At 47.1% G+C, this 19,890-nt stretch overlaps 2 protein-coding genes across 7 annotated transcripts in view; one reads left to right on the forward strand and one right to left on the reverse strand.

Moving 5' to 3' along the window:
• Positions 1-5,304: 5,304 nt before the first annotated feature.
• The window catches only part of LOC109755351 (ran-binding protein M homolog), a 32,013-nt gene continuing 17,427 nt past the window's right edge, over positions 5,305-19,890 (reverse strand). For 3 of the 6 annotated variants that reach the window (XM_020314264.3, XM_020314265.4, XM_040392362.3), the window contains exons 8-11: positions 6,522-6,590; positions 6,261-6,320; positions 6,043-6,129; positions 5,305-5,923 (exon numbers count right to left, since the gene is read on the reverse strand). In XM_020314264.3, coding sequence (XP_020169853.1) covers positions 5,645-5,923; positions 6,043-6,129; positions 6,261-6,320; positions 6,522-6,590 — 495 coding nt within the window. In that variant the 3' untranslated portion in view covers positions 5,305-5,644. The remainder of the gene's footprint in view (positions 5,924-6,042; positions 6,130-6,260; positions 6,321-6,521; positions 6,591-19,890) is intronic. The other 3 variants (XM_073501307.1, XM_073501308.1, XM_073501309.1) reach the window with 1 other exon arrangement.
• On the forward strand, positions 13,455-19,519 carry LOC141025381 (uncharacterized). The gene is made up of 2 exons (XM_073500665.1): positions 13,455-14,367; positions 15,171-19,519. Exons 1-2 carry the CDS (start codon positions 13,674-13,676, stop codon positions 16,250-16,252), a joined length of 1,776 nt encoding a protein of 591 aa, XP_073356766.1. The 5' UTR covers positions 13,455-13,673; the 3' UTR covers positions 16,253-19,519.

Genomic DNA, 19,890 nt, shown 5'->3' on the forward strand with positions numbered 1-19,890 from the left:
ACTCATGCTCCACCTACATTTTAGGGTTAGCATTGTGATAGCTCATTTTGGAGATAGAGCTTTGCTCGTCCACTTGTACCCCTACTCCATTGGAGACCAAGGCCTCCTAGGAGAAGATCCCCCAAGTGGATTCACGGCCCCCTTGTGGGAAGATCCCCTAGTGGATTCAAGACTTCCTTCATGGAGATGAACTAGTTACCCTTATATCCCCCTTTGTTGGATTTGGACCTTTGTTTCCGAAATTGAGTACTTCGATCTAGCACATGTGTGATTGGATCTAATTGATTTGAGTGTTTTCCTCTTGTGTGTTCTTCGTTTTCTTCGGGAATCCCCCTCCAAATCGTGAAAGATCGGCCCCTAGGGTTCCACCCTACATTAGCCCTTAAGGCATCCTTTAGACTCGGGTTTTATTTAGTTAAAAGTTAGCCATTGTTGCAACTTCGTGTACTTTGTTTGTGTCCTACGACTAGGCCAAGACCGCTTTTGAAACCGCACTTTTATCAATCTTCATCCATATTCGGAATATTCAGATTGCTTTATCATATTCTTGTTTGTTCTTAGATTGCTTGCAGGAATAGACCTTCATGGTCAGGTTGATCGTGCTCCGACGTGGTCAATAACCTCTCAGAGTTGGTTTAACGATTGTTAAGGCACAATGCCGTTGCACATTTGTAGTCGGATCGTCCAAGACGTCTCTACCAAATCGATAGCTATCATCTCATTGAATGATCGAGACCCTCACCTCTGTCGTTGAATCTACCTAAGTATGAACTATTTGTCTATTGTGCCTAATACCGAGATGACATATTCTAATATGCAGATGGATGAGTGTCTCATGTTACATTTACCTAATCCTGTCAATGCTAAATAAGATCAGTAGGGAGCACATGAAAAATTTGAATATTAGAGTTATGCAAAGTGTTCCTCTCGATATTAGTAGTAAAGACAAAATCATAACGCTCATATGGATGTGCAACATGCATATTTTTTGATCCATCATGATGAATTGTTGTTGTTTTTGTTCATGCATGACATGGCTTGCAGCTCTAGTACCGCACCTAGTTCATGAAAATATACCACTGTGTAACTTATATGTAAATAGAACTGTAATGTACAGACTACAGAGCTGATAAATCACATACAAACATCATGATAATCTTTTGCACAGGAAAAAGGTTGTTCAAAAAATTGCCCTTGTAACTTCTACCTTGATAATATGCACACTACAAATATGATAACTTGCACAGAAAAAAATGTCAAAAATATACCCCCAGTAACTTCTGTGTAAATAGCATGGTAATGTACAAATTGTATACGTGGTAACTTACTTAGCCTACGCGTGATAACTATTAGCCCTAAAAAGTTGTTTAAAAACAAACCCCCCACCTCGGTAAATTTTGTGTTAATACCTTTGATAATATGCACACCACAGATATGATAACTTGCACATGAACATCTTGGTAACCTTTTGACCCAGAGGGACAAATATATTGAAAATATAAACCGCTAACTTTCGTTTAAATAGCATGACAATATACGCACCGTAGGCGTGGTAACTTACTAAGCGTAAGCGTGCTAACTTTTGGCCCAGGAAAAATGTTGTTTAAAAACATACGCCCTGTAACTTCTATGTAAATATGTTGATAATATGAACACCACATATACGATAAATTGCACACGAACACCTTGATAACTTTTTAACCTCGGAGGGAAAAATGTTTGAAAACAAACCCTGGTAACTTATGTGTAAATTGCATGGTAATACATGCACCGCAGACTCGATAACTCACGGACAAACACATACCAAGAAAAAGTAGTTGAAAACATACCTTGTAACTTATGTGAAAATAGCATGGTAATATGCATACTGCATAAAATGTCGTGGTAACTTTGATCAAAGGGAAAAGGTTATTGAAGAAAATACCTGGGGGTAACTTATGTAAAAATAGTATGATAATATACAAATTGCATACATGATAACTTACGAACAAACACTTATGAACTGTATACCCAATAAGTTACATACAAACACGACGGTAGCTTTGACAAGAGCATTTGAAAAATATACTCCCGGCAACTTATGTGAAAATAGGACGGTAATATACAAACCGCATATCCAGTAACTTATGTACAAACACTGTGGTAACTTTGAAGGAGAGAAAAAAGTTGTTGTAAAATATAGAGAGGGTGTAAAAAGAAACACAGTAATATGCAAAACACACACTCGATAACTTAGGTACAAACACCGCGTTAACTTTTTTGACCGAAAGAAAAAGTTGTTGCATAATATAACCTCCGTAACTTATGTGAAAATAGCACGTTAATATACAAATCCATACATGATAACTTAGTACAAACACTGCGGTAACTTTTTACACCAGGAGAAAAAAGTTATTGAAAACATACATCGATAACTTACATGAAAATAACACGGTAATACACGAACCGCACACCCGATAACTTACGTATAAACACTGCGGTAATTTTGACCAAAGGGAAATAAAGTTGTTGAAAACATACTCCCTTTTTCGCGGTAACTTATGTGAAAATGGCATAGTAATATGTGAACCGCATACCCAACAACTTACTAGAAACACCACGATAACTTTTTTGACCGGGAAAAAAGGTTGTTGAAAACATACCCTAGTAAATTATGTGAAAATAGCACAGTAATATATGAACCACATACCTGATAACTTACGTACAAATATCACGGTAACTTTTGACAAGAAGGAAAAGATGTTGAAAAATATCCCCCAATAACTTATATGGAAATAGCATGGTAATGTACTGAGTCACATACCTGGTAACTTAAATATAAACACTGCAGTAACTTTTGACCAAGTGGGAAAGTTGCTGAAAAATATATCCCGGTAACTTATGTGGAAATAGCACAATAAATGGCATACCACATGCATGGTAACTTATGTAGCTGAGGCATGGTAAATTTTGACCCCAAAAAAGTCAGCGGAACATATCAATATAGGATCAAATTTTGAAGATCTCATTGCAACAAATCTTTTATGTGATAAGGTTTTTGCATCGGACCGACGATTTGAGGTACAAAACATTTTGAAATTTTTGAAATAAGGAGAATCCAGGATAACATCATCTTTTTTATTCTTTAGTGCATACATGTGCGCGTGGAGAAGATGGAAGAACCATGTTTATGCCCCCGGTAACTTATGTGGAAATAGCATGGTAAGTTGCATACCACAGGTATGGTAACTTATATAGCTGAGGCGCGGTAAATTTTGACCCGGGGAAAAAGTCGTGGAACATACCAACATAGGATTTAGTTTTGAAGATCTCGTTGCAACGAATCTTTTATATAAAAACAGTTTTTGCAACAAACCAACGGTTTGAGCTACAAATGCACGTGCAAGAAGAATGGTTCATCCTAATGCAATTATGCATGTAATTAAAAGAGAAGAAAGGAGATGTGTAATAGTTTTAGCCATGTGGCACACATATGTCAAATATCACGATCCAGAAGTTAAGTTATTGATGATCGCAAAAAGATACATCATATTCCCCTATTTAAAGGAGGAGTTGGCCTTCTCCCAATCCATCCCAAATAGCGCCACGTCAGTTTTTTCTCTTCTCTCCTCCCATACGTCGCTGGATTAACGCTCCCGCCACATCGAACCGTCGTCCGGCCACGCCTCACGACCGCCCGTTGGGCCACTGCGCCGCCCGCCGCCGCTCGCACATCAACTCTGCCGCCGGGCACCACTGCTGCGTGCACCCTTGCCACACCGCACCGCCGCCCACAACCGCCAGTTGCCGCGCCCGACGCCACCACGATACGACAACGCCGGCCGCCAGGCGCAGCAACGCCCGCTGTTGTGCCGCACCCGCACGTCATCGTCATCGTCGCCGCGCCGACATTGCCATCAATAGTGTGTGTTCCCTGGTGTGGGGTTGACAAGTGGGTCCCGTATCAGTTTGCTTTATTGGGGTGGGTTATTGGGGATCTTCTAAAGCGTTCAACCTCAATAACCAGAAAAGTCTTATTAGGGATGTTAGGGAGTTTTTTGTGAGGGGTTGGAGATGCTCTAAGGGGTATCCAAATGTCACTTTGATTGCTATATATCATCGAAATCACTAGTTAAATGGGTACCACTTACTAATGTCACTCTCATCTTCTTTAGTTGTGACAAGCAACATATTGTATGTGCGGCACTTGTCACAACCTGAGATTTTTGCGTTTTCTCATTGATTTGATTTTTAAATATTTATCTCTTGATTCATGCGTTCAAATCAAGAACTATTTTTGTTTACCTCAACAACAAAAACTAGTGTTGCTTTACAAACAGAGGGTGAGGGAAGTGACTTGGAACCCTCCTCACAGAGACTTTGTCAAGGTTAACATTGATGCTTCGTTTGATGAGTGAAGAATGACATGCATGCTAGGTAATGAAGCAGCGATCTTCAATAATTGCTACTTCATGTCTAAGAGTTTGTGAAAGTTTCCTTCAAACATGAGAACCGAGAGGCAAATACGATTGCCCATGAACTTGCCCAGCTTGCTAAGTATACTGATTCTAGCACATGGATAGATGTCCTCCTCCCTCAATTGTATCTCTTTTAGTCAATGATGTAACCTTATTTTCTACTCCCTTCGTCCCAAAATTCTTGTCTTAAATTTGTCTAAATACGAATGTATCAAGCGAAAATCCATTTCTGCACCCGAGCTCATCTGCACCCGCGCCGACGAAAAAAATCAAAACAAATACTAGAAAAATTCAAAAAAATCCAAATAAAAGTTGTGTTGTAGACAATTTGATGCGTGAGGCCCGCTCTAAATTTCAAGTCATTTGGACATCAGCAAAAAAACAAATTAGGGGTCTGCAAAATGTTTACTGTTCATGTATTATTTTAGCCCGATTTATCTTTTTTGCTGAGAACTGCTCATATGTCCAAATGACTTGAAATTTGGAGCGGGCCTCACGCATCAAATTGTCTATCACACAAATTTTATTTGAAATTTTTTGAATTTGTTTTGAACTTTTTACGAATTTTTTTCTAACCAGGTGCACATGAGCCTGGGCACCAAAACGCCCTACTCTGTATCAAGTCACGTTTTAGTATTAGATATATCCGTATCTAGATAATAAATCTAAAACAAGAATTTTGGGATGGAGGGAGTAATAAACAAAGAGATACCTTGATTGTCAAGAAAAAAACTGGCGTTGCTTTTATCCTTCCCGCTGCTCATACGCTATTGACCCAAATGCTACGATAATGAAAAGGAGCGCACAGTTACATCTCTGGAACGAACATACCTGATGGCATAGCACGTCAACAAGAATGGTATTCTGATTGCATTTACAGTACTGTTCAAGCTCTTTATCTTAAAGTTCACAATGTGCAACTGCACATAACCAACAAGTTTATGAAAACACCAAAGGGGTTGAGATCACACGTGAATCTAAATTCACTGATTACAGGGAAGGAGCTCCTGGAAAGTCCTATGCCCAAGCTGCGAAATTTCCATTCACCTTGAGGCCTCACTCAGGGGAGAATATGTGTGTGTTTCCTCATGGCATGGTCCACAATTCCAGGTGATGTTTCTTTCTTTCCAAGAAGAATGAGGATCTTATTTTCCGAGTTGACTGCTCGTATGAATGCTCGACGTGCCTTAGGGACGCCTGGATCTTTCATAGATCTCCTTATGAAGTAAGAAGACATCCCCTTGATCGCTGTTGAACGCACGTAGCTCAGAGCTGCATACCGTGAGCTGCCTCAGTAACTTCTCCAGACACGAGTAAAGGCAGCTCTCTGGATCCTTCATTTTGGGGTTCGTTGACAGGATGGCAGCATTCACCGCGTCCGCTACAAATTCACGCTGTGGGGACTCCAGCAAATATCCAATGCAAGATTCTGAAGGCTTCTCATACGCAAGCAGGGCCACACTCTCCTGCAACAGAAAAATACTCACTCCTTAAATCAACAATACAAAATATATAGCTCAACACAGTTGAAGATTCAAAGCAACGCGCTATTGCCAAGGAGGCAAAAGTCCATGGAATTACTTACCTTCAGCAACCCCTCAAAAGCTTTGTGTGCCAAAAAGTTGGCCAGGTTAGCACGGGCATATTTTACAGCACCCTCCAGTTGCTCAGCCTTATGCATGAGAAAAACTTACAATCAACTTTGAAACAATATATAATAAATACTAATTGCTCATACGCCCAGTACAAAATGTTTGCATGCAAACCTAACCACAACTGAATTCAGAATATTCAGATAATTACCCTGATGTATTCAATGAATCTCTGAGAATGAAGCAAGAAGCAAATAACTGATATTTCGTCCTGCAATAAAAATTGCTTCTTTTTTAGAGTGGAAACCTTTTCCAGGATACTGATTATGGAAAACTGAAAATAGCGTGCTAAGGAACAAACCATATATCCACAATAATTCATTGGTCAGTGCACATATATAATTTTGGTCGCAACACGAAAAACATTGAGCAACCACAATAGCAAAGTGTGGAAAATGACAGTACAGTATACCTTTAAGACCTGTGGATACCACTCTTCAAGCCTTTTGAATGCAGAATCGATATCCCCATTTATGATGAGCTTCATAAAATCAAATAAAGTGTTTTTAGAAGGCAGGAACCACACCAGAAACTAAAAAAGAGTTTCCATACAACACTCCCCCTCAAGAGGGATGATTGATATATATCATTCCCATCTTGTCACGCGCTAAGCTACATTCTCTGGTTCCCAGTCCTTTAGTCAAGCAATCTGCAATTTGTTGCCCTGAATCTACATACTCTATCTTGATATGTCACGACCTAGGTTACGGAGGGGGTAGTTGTGGGTGGTAGGAGGGCCAGGGCGAGGGAGCTTAAGCTTGGGCGCCGCGATGGCTGGGGGATAGATTGGTTCCGGAGGTAGACCTCCCCTTTTTTCTGTTTATTTCTTTGCCCTACTACACGGTGACTACCTTCGCTTTATAGCACAGCTGGCGACTAAGAGGGAGAGACACACAAGGAATGACCCGCACAGAATGCAAACAACCAAACTAACAAGACTTGAAGAATAAGAAAACACTAATCCGAGGATTTATCTCCTGAAGGTGGTTCGGCTGGACCTGTGGTGGCGGCGGTAATGCCTGCCCCACATGACATCACTCCCCCCCTTCGACAAGCAGCTCGTCCTCAAGCTTGGAAGTGGGATATCTGCACTTGAATTCTGCCATGTCTTCCTGGGAAGCTTCAGAAGCAGCTGCTCCTTCCCAATGGACTAGGAGCTGATGAATACCTCAGGCCGGCCGGACTTTGAGGACTTGAAGAGGTGGTGGAATGACCCTTCCATGATGTATTGCTGGCAGCGGAGGAGGTGCAGCTAGTGGTTCGCCATGGTAGACATGAAACACGTTGTGTAGACGGTAGACTAGACTGGGAGGAGCTGGCTAACATGAAACACGTTGTGTAGACGGGACCGGGAGGGGGAGGGGAGGGGGGCAGCTGCAAGTTGTAAGCCACTGAACCCACTCTCACTGTGATTTTATAAGGACCATAGTAACGTGCCGCTAACTTGCCAGAGCTAGAGCCAGTCAAAGATGCCACTGGACGGTGCTGTAGGCAGAGCCAGACCCATAGTAACGTGCCGCTAACTTGCCAGAGCTAGAGCCAGTCAAGATGCCACTGGACGGTGCTGTAGGCAGAGCCAGACCCACTGATCAACATTGAAGGAGACTTCATGGTGCTTGGCATCATAATATTTCTTGTCACTTTGTTGGGCCTGGAGAAGACGGTCCCGGACATCAGCAATAAACTCATCTCAATCTTGGGAGTAAGGAACTGTTTGTATGTGGGCTGCCCCAGTATAATAGAACCTTAGAGCTGGAGGATCACAGCCAAAAACAACCTTGACTGGAGTGGTCTTGAGGGCGGTATGAAAGGATGTATTGTAGCAGAATTCTACCGAAGGTAGCCACTGGAGCCAAGTGCATGGACGATCGCCGGTCATACATCGCAAATACATGGCAATTACACAATTGACAAACTACGTTTGGTCGTCAGACTGCGGATGGAAGGCAGAGCTCATGTGGAGCTGAACCCTGGAGAGGCGGAAGAGTTCTGACCAGAACTGACTTGTAATTTGTAAACACAGGGTCTCGATCAGATACTATCGTCTCTGGTAGGCCGTGAAGCTGTACGATGTCGGTGAAGAAAGCATGGATGACTGTTGCTGCCGAGTAGGGGTGACCAAGCGGAATGAAGCGTGCCATCTTGGAGAATCGATCCACCACTGAAAGAAAGACTGATTTGTCGTGCACCCGTGGAAGGCCCTTCACAAAAATCATAGAAATATCTGCCCAGATCTGAGAGGGGACTGGTAGGGATTGCAGGAGGCTGCTGGAGTGCATATGCTCAGACTTATTACGTTGGCAGATTGGGCAAGCACACGCAAAGTCATCCACAACACATCGAGCATTTGGCACATGGAAGTCCCGACGTAGGCGGTGCAACGTCTTTTGAATCCCCTCATGGCCCGTGTCATGTGCTAAGCCAATGTAACACCTCGATAATTAAGCTACAATAACCCCCTGTTAATGGTGCCATGTCATCACATTACTGTTGCTAATCCTCATTTGGTCCAAGGCAGAATTCAAATTCAAATCCAAATTTAAATTTGTCAAACATGCAAACTAAAATGTTCAAGGTGTGGCAAATAATCCTTAGATATTATCATGTTGAAACCCATATTTTATAAAGTATCTAAATGCCCAAAAATCAATAAAACAATGGCTAAAACATTTATCTAAATGCTATTTAATTTATAAAATATTAAACTATTTTATTTTGGGGCCAAACTAATTGTGGCAGTGGCATAATTAATAATACTAATTTAGGGGCTAGTAATATATTTTACAAAAATTAAAATAAAATGAAACTAAAAGAAAACAAAAATTAGAAGAAACGGAAAAGAATAAAAACAAAAGGAAAACCCACTCACTGCCCTTGGCCTTAGGCCAAGGTAGCAGGCCAGCAGCCCAGCCCACTTCCCCTCTCGCGGTCGTCTTCTTCCTGTTCGACCGACCGAGGGCGCACGCCCCTCGCCGTCCCTGCCGGACCGCCTCGTCATCCCCACCGTGGAGGGGATAAGGGAGCCACCCCGCGGCTCCTCGTCCCCCCCCCTCCCCCACTCGCTCACTTCCCCCTCCCTCTCCCCCATCCCCTCTCGCTACACCCCCCTCCTCCAGATCCACCGAACGCTGCCGCCGCCGTCGCTTCATCATGGTCATGGCCAACGCCCTCACTGGGCCTCGTCGAGCCGTCCTACGGCCTCCCCGGCGTCGCCCTCGTCCTGCACAAGCCCGAGGCCGACCGGTGAAGTTGCGCAGCAACGCCTACGCCGTAATCCCCGGCGCCGACCTTCGTCGCTGCAGCTACTAACCTCCCGACGGCCATCGTGTGCCCCATGGTGAGGCTCCCGTCCCCGTTTTCTCTCTAGGTTGCCCGCCACCGCCCGTGCCGATGACCGTAGCCGCTGGCTCTGCTCGCCACGTCCCCGTACGCGCCTCCTTGCCTCCTTGCGCCGGTCCCTCCCCGCGCTCGCAGCCGCTCACGCCGCCTCCAGCCGCCGCGCCGGATGCGCCCTCCCCCTTTCTCTCTTACCGTCTCTAGCTACTGCGCCGCCCTAGTCCGACCTCCGGCAGTCGCGACCCTCGTCGCCGGCGCACTACCGCCCCTCCCGGGCCAAACCGAGGCCGCGGTTCGACACGCCACATCGTGGACATTCGAACCGGCCCAGCCGCATGCCCCCCCCCCAAGCCCTGTACGAGGTTCCGGCCGTCGCCGCCGTCCTGGGTGGTCGCCAGAGGCCAACCACGTGCGCCGGCCGCCAGAGGCACCCCGTGGGCCACTGACAAGTGGATCCCGCGGGGGTTAGTTACTAATCACCCACCGACCCCGGGGCCCCACCTACTGACTAAAACAACTAACCCCCGGGCCACTGACATGTGGGCGGGCCCAGGGTTATTAAGTCCAAATGGACACTGACAATGGGGCCCACCCCCTTAATACTAATTAAACAGGTTTTACTAAGTTAATTTAATTAGTTAAATAGGTAGAGACTGACAGGTGGGTCCTTTAGTCTAATTAACTAATTTAGGTTTAAATTAACTCTGTTTAACCCACTGTCTATGACAGGTGGGTCCCCCATGTCAGTTTGACCAGTCAGCTGACTAGTTGACTGTTGATGTCAACCTAACCTCATGCTGACGCATTAATTCATTTTCTGAATTAATTAATTATTAATAAATTCAAAAAATAATTAAAACTTTGAAAAAATCATATAAAATAAACCGTAACTCGGATTAAAATAATTTATATATGAAAGTTGCTCAAAAAAACGTGACGATTCCGAATACGCACTCCGTTCGTCTGTCACGTGCCCCTAGCATAGCGAACATGGAACCATCCCCTCTCTTTCATCTGACCAAAAATGCCTAACACTAGGAAAACATTCCCGGATGTTTTCCCCCTCCGTCTGCATCGTATAGTACCGCGTTAGAACACCCCTAGCACTGCCTGTTGTCATGTCTTACATCTGGGTTACACCTATGTGCTTTATATTTACTGTTTCTTCCCCCTCCTCTTTGGTAACCCCGAGACCGCTGTCGATGCTCCTGTGATCGACTACGTCATCGACGACCCTTCTTCCTTTCCAGCAGAGCTTCTAGGCAAGCAAACCCCCCTTGATCATTCTGATATCGCCCATTCCATTCTCTCTCATGCTTGCATTAGATTTTGCTACTGTACTTGATTGCTCCTATTCTGATGCATAGCCTGCTTTTGTAACTGCTCATTGTACCTTACCTACTTATCCTAAACTACTTAGTATAGGTTGGTTAGTGATCCATCAGTGACCCTCACCTTGTCCCAGTTGCCCCTGCTTCATCACCGATGACTCGATCAACGTGATCGACGACCAGAGCCCAACACATCACCTCACCCCCTTAGTTGTACGACTCTGCAGAGCTACTATCGAGTGTCGAGGGTGATACCTCGTAACGCACTCCTGATGATAACTCTGTAACGTAGCTAATCGGTCGTGGTCTATCGAGGGTGATTCCTCCTTCACCACTCCCGATGACGTCTCTGTCGTGCAACCCCTCAAGTGTGAACCATCGAGGGTGATTCCTCCTAGTTCACCTTGACGGTTACATCGAGAAGGAATCCGTCGAGGGTGATTCCTCGGATTTCCCCCTTGATGACACGAACACACAGTTACCTTTACCTGTAGCCCCCGTGTACTGTTCCTGCGGGACTGAAGGGACAAGCGGTACCAGCCCGGTAGAGGTGGACCTGAGTTCCCGACAGTCTCTGGTTTGTTAGGTTGACCTCGAGGGTACCCGCTAAATAATTACGAGGCACGGCCGGGCATGTAGACCGCCCTAGAGAGAGGGTTGGGCCTGGCCCTTGTCGTATTTCCTCGAGACGGGGCGACGGGGTCACATGATCGTGAGTCTCTGCTCGTCTCCGCGAGCTCCCAACACACTAAGGATTTGGGTATTTGATCTGAGTTGGCCACTGGCCTATACGCACTAACCACCACACGGGAACAGATATGGGCACTCAGCGTCGTACGTTTCTTCCGAAAGCTCTATCAGACATCCAGTTCAGCATTGCGGCACGGCTGGGCCGGCGCCATCTAGGCAGAGGTGGTGCCTGGACCCGCCTGCGCGCAACGACCCGAATTGCAAAGGGCGATGGGCCCAAGACCCCGGAGCGCTTAGGATGTAGACCGGCGGGAACCTCTGCGAAGGCTAGGTAGGACTACAACATGTTTATCTTCCGAGGCCGGGCATGACCCAGGAAAGTCTGTCCGGCCAGAGTAATCAAGTGTGTTGGGTAATGTGGTGCACCCCTGCAGGGAAGTTATCTATTTGAATAGCCGTGTCCACGGTAACGGACGCTCAAAGTTGTATCCCGATCTATTACAACTAGAAATGGATACTTGAGACATGTGATGGATATGTTGGCTCCGGGATTGCTTTCTCGCAGGGAGTCGAGGAAGGATCTCTGGACGTTAATACTAGATGCTTGAAGATGCTAGTCTTTGATAGGCTAGGCCTTCCCCTCTATTCTGGCATTCTGCAGTATAGTCCACAGATACATCCCTTCCTTTGATGTCAATGCATACTTAGTATAGATCTGATGCTTGCGAGTACTTTGGATGAGTACTCACGATTGCTTTGCTTCCTTTTTTTCCCCCTTCATTCTCCTTTCCGGATGTTGCGATCAGATGATGGAGCCCAGGAGCCAGATGCCACCACCGACGACTACTACTACTACCCCGAGAGTGCCTACTACGTGGATACCGCCGACGACCAGGAGTAGTTAGGAGGTCCTAGGCAGGAGGCCTTGCCTTTTCGATCGTTTTTGCTTTTGTGTTGGCCTTCTTAAGGCAGTCTTGTTTAACTTATGTCTGTTCTCAGATATTGTTGCTTCCGCTGACTCTTGTGTTCGAGCTTCTGTATTCGAGCCCTCGAGGCCCCTGGCTTGTAATATGAAGCTTGTATTATTTTAATTTGTGTCTAGAGTTGTGTTGTGATATCTTCCCGTGAGTCCCTGATCTTGATCGTACACATTTGCGTGTATGATTAGTGTACGGTCGAATCGGGGGCGTCACAGCCAAGTATGGTGGAAAATAATGGAGGATGGCAGGATGTAGATGCATCCACCATATGTGAGAAGGCTATAGGTGCAACCCCAAGGAGGCCCGAGGTCACCCGCAACATGCTACTGCTGCAACTACACCAGTGCTAGGTCTGTGGCCATAGAAGCACGCAAGGTGTCAAAAAGCGTGAAGGACAGGCTGGACAATGCCATCAGCAGTCCCTGTCTTCCTCCAGACGAAACAAGGCATCAGCCACAATGTTTACCTTGCCCGGGAGGAACTCAATGGAGAAATCATAATCGGGGAGCTTGCTGACCCAGTGGTGTTGAGGGATAGTGGACAAGCGTTGAAACTGTAGTGGTCTGTCCGCACACAGAAAGCACAACCCCATAGATATGATCTCCAATGTCAAATGGCGTGCATGAGGCCAATGAGCCCACACTCGTAGGCAGCCAGTCTGGCATGGCACTGGGCAATGGGGCGGACGAAGAAAGCTATAGCACCGTCACCTTGGTGTGCCCTAATGTTACGTGGGGAATTCATTATGGAAGACGCAAGGCAGCAGGGGCAGGTTAGGCTGTGGCTAGACAAGGGCAGTTCGATGTCCTAGAAGGATGCATCTGTTTTGGTAGTCTCCAGATTCTATCAAGGTAGTATTTGAGTCTGATTCCTATGAGTCCGAACAATGTCGAAGTAGTACTAGTCCATGTCCTATATAAAGGACCTACCCGTGTAAGCTTAGAGGCAAGCAATAATCAACAAGGTCTAGTTTCCCTAATATATGTTCTCTATCTCTAATCCCTGCTACCTTCTGCTACTGCGGCGGCACCGTCGACAACCCGTCGGCCCCCATGCACCTCCAGGCCACAGAATAACCCCCTGTCCTACCCAATCCAACACAACAAACCAATTATCTCTATCCCTCCAGACCCAGCAAAACAACAGCTTCCAAACTACCCGCCTCCACCATATAGCTCTGCCCACTTCCACCCATCACCATCCGTCCCAAACCGACACTCAATTGACATGCTTGACCCAGGTGCTTCGCCCCATGTACCAAAGTATGCCAAGCTGGAGTTTCCACTATTTGATGGCAAGGAAGACCCTTTTGCATGGTTAGTACGATGTGAGCAATTTTTTGAAGGTCAATGCACTCCAGATGCAAGTCAGGTTTGGCTGGCATCGTTCCATCTCAATGGCGATGCTCCCCTATGGTATCACAAGTATGCCAAAGCAAAGGGCCGCCCATCTTGGGATCTCTTTAAGCAGTTGTGCGCCAAGAAATTTGGACCACCTGCACACACCAATAAGCTTGGAGCTGTAGCACGTTGTCCGTTCAATGGCAGCGTCACTGACTACCAGGAATGGTTCACTCATCTGCTGCACCGCGCGCCCCCTCAGCCAGTCGAGACTTTAGTGAAATTGTTCACCATGAGCCTGCCTGAGACCTTGCGCACAGATGTGGAACTAGCTCGTCCCGAGGACCTTGATGATGCCATCAGCCTTGCACTTGCATATGAACGTCGTGCATATCTGACTCAATCCTCCATAGCAACCACTCCTCACTCATCCCGTTCGTTCACACGACCATCTTTGCCGATTCCTGCCACCAAACAGCGGCTTGGAGGACCAACTGTACCCGGGGTAACCACTGCAGCAGCTCAACCCGGCAATCCAACCCATGGGCGGCTGCGCCCATGGGCACCCGACCCGAATGGGTAGGGTTTGGGTCGCCATATTCACCCATGGGTAAGCCCGATGGGTAACCCGATAATATATGGGTAGGGTATGGGTATAATGTTCTGCCCGTGGGTCACCCAATGGGTCACCCGATTAATATAGTGATTAAAATATTATATTATGTGTGGACGTTTTGGTGAAGATACTTGCTAATTAATTTATTCAGAACAACCAAACGTAGCAATGCATGTAAAACGACATCAGAGAGCTTTTTCTACCGATGGCAAGTGGGCAACACATGACTACTATGCCAAGAGCCCAAACGAGCTCGGCCTTGAATCATTCTTTTGTGCACACAACACACGTATATGTATGATGGGCCAAGTTCTCAAAACAAATGATGGGCCCAAGCATTGTTCAGCCATCATCAGCCTATGGTGGATATGCAGCCGCACGGGGCACTGGCAAAAGTGGGCAAAGCAGGTAATTTTAGTACCACCTCGCCTAGCTGATGAGAAGTGGAGCTTCAGGAGCACTATAAAGGTAGCACACGGATGCTCATTTTACTTCAGCTCGCAGACATAAATATCGTAGTGTACGCGAGCCTGGTTCGCCACTATTAAAAGTAGTACCATAATAAGCGAAAATTAGAACTAATAATTGTTTTTAGTCATGCCCGATGGGTGCCCGATTAGGCCGGGTAACCCGATGGGTTCGGGCGTGGGTCTGATATGAGACCCGTGGGTAGGGTCGTGGGCGCAAGCTTGGCCCGATAAAGGGTTCGGGCGTGGGTCTGGCTGAGGTCGACCCGGCCTGACCCGACCCGATTGCCAGGTTGAGCAGCAGCCACCACGCCAGCCGGTCGCGCCTTTTGTCGTCTCTCTCCCACAGAGATTGCAGAACGCCGAAAGCAAGGCCTCTGCTTTAATTGTGACGAACAGTTTGTGCGCGGTCACCGTTGCGCCAAGCTGTTTTCGATTGAGGTTGATACATCTTTCGATGATGATTTTGAGACACTGCCCGAGGAAGAGAACTGTGTGAAGGTGTCTATCCAAGCTATGACCAGTTTGTGGAGCATCCAGGCGACCGACACCTTGCAGCTAGAGGTTCTAATTGGTAATTCACCCTTCACGGCGCTCCTGGATATAGGGTCGACCCATAATTTCATCGATGAGAGCGCCCTGACCCGCGCTGGTTTGACCCCACGTTCTTGTCCTGGCCTACGTGTGATGGTTGCTAATGGTGACCAAGTGGCCAGTGGTGGAGTTTTTCGTGGCCTTCCATTGCATATTGGGGAGCAACACTTCACAACAGACTGTTCTGCCATACCCCTTGGCAGCTTTGATATTGTTCTTGGTGTTGGCTGGTTGCGTAATTTGGGTCCTATCCTCTGGGATTTCGACAACATGACCGTGTCATTCCACTGGGAGGGCCAACCTGTGACTTGGACAAGTCGCGTCTTGCCACGACCGGCTGTTGTCCGTGCTTTGGTTGCTCCCGAGCCTGAGGATTGGATGACTGAACTGCTCGCAGAATTTGACGACATCTCACCAAGCCTTCCTCCTTGCCACCTGCCCATGCACATGATCACCGAATTCGACTCCGGACTGATGGGTCTCCGGTCGATGTACGGCCCTACCGCTATCCGCAACTGCAGAAGGACAAGATTGAGCGCCAATGCACAGAAATGTTGCAGCAGGGCATTATTCGCATCAGTGATTCAACTTTTTCCTCACCAGTTCTTGTTAAGAAGCAAGATGGCTCGTGGCGCTTTTGTGTTGACTATCGTGCTCTCAATGAGCAGACGATTAAGGATAAGTTTCCAATTCCAGTGGTGGATGAACTTCTTGACGAGCTTCATGGCGCGCGCTTCTTCACCAAGCTTGATTTGCATTCTGGTTATCAACAAGTGCGCATGTACCTAGATGACATCGCGAAGACAGCCTTTCACACGCATGATGCCCACTACGAGTTCCTAGCCTTTTGGTCTGACCAATGCCCCGGCAACTTTCCAGGCCATGATGAACGAGATCCTTCGCCCTTCCTCCGCCCGTTTTGTTCTCATCTTCTTTGATGATATCTTGATTTATAGCTCATCATGGTCGGAGCACCTCCGCCATCTTCGCCTTGTGTTTCAGGTTATGCAGCAGCATACTCTCTTTCTCAAACGGTATAAGTGCACCTTTGGGACTGCATCCGTTGCATACCTAGGCCATGTGATTTCTGCAGATGGTGTGGCCATGGATGTCGACAAGGTCCGTGTTGTGGCAGATTGGCCAAACCCACGGTCAGTGCATGCGCTACGAGGTTTCCTTGGCCTTGCAGGCTATTACTGCAAGTTCATCAAGGACTTTGGTACCATCGCAGCCCCGCTCACGAAGCTGCTGAAGGAGGGATTTCGTTGGTGTGCAGAAGCTCAAGCCGCATTTGGTGCGCTCAAGGCTGCCCTCATTACAGCCCCAGTACTTCAGATGCCTGGCTTCGGCACTCGCTTCATCAAGTGTGATGCTTCCGGCTCCAGCTTTGGCGTGGTTCTTCTTCACCAGGGTGATGGTCCGTCGGCTTTCTACAGTCGGCCCATAACACCGCGTCATGCTAAGTTGGCAGCCTATGAGAGGGAGCTAATCGGCCTAGTCCAAGCTGTGCGGCATTGGCGGCCATACTTGTGGGGACGTGCATTCACTGTCCGCACTGACCACTACAGTCTCAAGTTCATCTTAGACCAACGGCTTTCGACAATTCCACAATATCAATGGGTTGAGCAAGTTATTTGGATACGACTTCATAGTGGAGTACCGTGGGCGCCTTAACACCGTCGCTGATGCATTGTCTCGACGTGACTCTGATGATAGCCTTGTCACAGTTTGTGCCATCTCATCACCGCAGTTTGCTCTTTTCAATGACTTGCGCAATGAGATTGCAACATCTACCGAGCTATCTGATTTGCATGCCCGTATTCTGTCTGGTGAGCTCGATGACCCTTGGTCATGTTGTGATGATCTGATCTTGCACGGCCGACATGTTTATGTGCTTCCATCATCGCCACTGGTAGCTTCTTTACTGGAACAGCCCCGTGCACCTCATGAGGGCATTCAGAAGACACTTTATCGCTTGCGTGAGACCTTCCACATACCTGTTGACCGTGCATTGGTGCAAGAATCGGCACGTTCCTGCCAGATTTGTCAACGGACCGAGACTGAGACTCTTCATCCCGCTAGTCTCCTTCAGCCCCTGATAGTACCCGCGTCGGTCTGGTCGGATATTTATTGAGGCCCTTCCCCATGTCCATGGCAAGAGAGTGATCGTTTCTATTGTTGATCACTTCTCCAAATATGCACACTTCATACCATTGGCACATCCATACACTGCTATCCCGATGGCACGCGCTTTCTTTGACGGTATTGTTCGGCTCCATGGGCTTCCATGGTCCATCATAAGCGACCGTCACCCTGTCTTTACCAGCAATTTGTGGCGCGACATCTTCCGCCTTTCCGGAGTTCGCTTGCATATGAGTTCAGCGTTTCACCCTCAGTCCGAGGATCAGACCGAGGTGGTGAACAAGGTGATTTGTATGTACCTTCGGTGCATGACAGGAGATCGACCTCGGCAGTGGCTGGACTGGCTTCCTTGGGCATAATACTGCTACAACACATCATATCATTCTTCGCTTCGTGATACTCCTTTCAAGGTGGTCTATGGCCGTGACCCTCCTGCTCTACCAACTTACAACAGGGGCGAAGCCAAAGTTGAGTCGGTAGGGACAGCTTTGCAAGAATGTGATCAGTTTCTACAGGAGGTTTGTGGGCGTCTACTTGCCGCGAGCCCAACAACGCTGCAAGAAGTATGATGATGACCATCATCGGGATCTGTCCTTTGATGTTGATGAGTGGGCATGGCTGCGCCTTCACCACGAGCAAGCTGCTTCATTGCCAGGCCATACACGTGGCAAGTTAGCTCAGCCCTTTTATGGACCTTACAAGATTCTGGAGCGCGTTGGTTCTATTGCCTGCAAGCTGGATCTTCCAGAAGGCTCTCATTTACATGATGTCTTCCATGTCAGTCTTTTGAAGAAATTCCATGGCGTCGCTCCTCTGATGTGACACCACCATCGCCATTAATTCAGGATGGCCGCGTCATTCCGGAGCCTGCCAAAATATTAGCTCATGCATGCGCAGAGTGAAGCATGTGCTTGTTCAATGGGTCGGTTCTTCAGAAATGGATGCCACTTGGGAGCCCCTTGCTGACTTCATCAAGCAGTATCCAGATTATCGGCTCAAGGGCAAGCTGCTTGTCGAGGAAGGGAGAGATGTTACGTGAGGAATTCATTATCGAAGGCGCAAGGCAGCAGGGGCAGGTTAGGCTGTGGCTAGAAAGGGCAGTTTGATGTCCTAGAAGGATGCATCTGTTTTGGTAGTCTCCAGATTCTATTAAGGTAGTATTTGAGTCAGATTCCTATTAGAGTATGAAGTATGTCGAGGTAGTACTAGTCCATGTCCTATATAAAGGACCTACCCTTGTAAGCTTAGAGGCAAGCAATAATCAATAAAGTCTAGTTTCGCTAATCTCTGTTCTCTATCTCTAATCCCTGCTACCTTCTACTACTGCAGCGGCGGCGGCGCCGCACCGTCGACAACCCGTCGGCCCCCAAGCACCTCCAGGCCACGGAATAGCCCTCAGATCCAAAGGTTGTTCCACCTAAACCCTGTAATTCATATGTCACAGTCGACGATGAATTCCCTGCTGAAGTCTGGCATGTTTAGCACCGGTGCCTGAGTAAGTGCTGCCTTGAGTGTCTGGAATGCAATTTCTGCCTCGTCGGTCCAGCGGTACCCTTCCTTTTTGAGGAGCTAGGTAAGGGGTGCTGCACTAGAGCCAAAGTTGCGGATTAATTTGCTATAGTAACCTCCAAGACAAAGAAAGCCCCGCATGGCGAATAGGCTTAGGCATCGGCCAGTCCACCATAGCTTGAACCTTGTCTGGATCCATGGTGATGCTTCCCTCAGAGATGACATGGTCCAAGTATGCCACCTTGGGTGCGCCCAAGGTGCACGTAGCATGCTTTAGCTGATGTTCCTGTAACAACTGGAATACTGCATGCAAATGATCAAGCCACGAGGTACTGTAAATAAGAATATATCAAAAGAGACAAGAACGAAGAGTTGCAAGTAGGGCTAGAGGACTTCATTCATGAGTGCCTGGAAGGTGGGAGGTGGCTGGTGCATTAGTCAGCCCAAAAGGCATGACCACAAACTCGAAGAGGCCCTCGTGAGTGCGGAATGTTGTCTTGTGGATGTCATCAACATGCATGCGGACTTGGTAATAGCCGAAACGCAAGTCCAATTTAGTGAAGAAACATGCACCACGGAGTTTGTCCAACAATTCCTCAACAACCGGGATCAGAAACTTGTCCTTCACAGTATTAAGTGCACTAGTCAATGCAGAAGCGCCAAGATTTGTCAGGCTTCTTTACAAGCAACACAAGTGAGGAGAATCCTGATTTGGTTGGCCAGATCAACCCATACTCTAACATCCATGTGTTGCCTCTCAATTTCATCTTTCTGCA

Source organism: Aegilops tauschii, chromosome 6 (assembly GCF_002575655.3).
Source record: "Aegilops tauschii subsp. strangulata cultivar AL8/78 chromosome 6, Aet v6.0, whole genome shotgun sequence".
NCBI classification, from domain to species: Eukaryota; Viridiplantae; Streptophyta; class Magnoliopsida; order Poales; family Poaceae; genus Aegilops; species Aegilops tauschii.

Bases quoted from the DNA above. Each gene is read 5' to 3' on its own strand.
- LOC141025381 (XM_073500665.1), top strand. From the start codon at position 13,674: ATGCTTGACCCAGGTGCTTCGCCCCATGTACCAAAGTATGCCAAGCTG. The intron at 14,368-15,170 runs AGGGTTTGGGTC...CAGGTTGAGCAG, and splicing joins GGCACCCGACCCGAATGGGT to CAGCCACCACGCCAGCCGGT.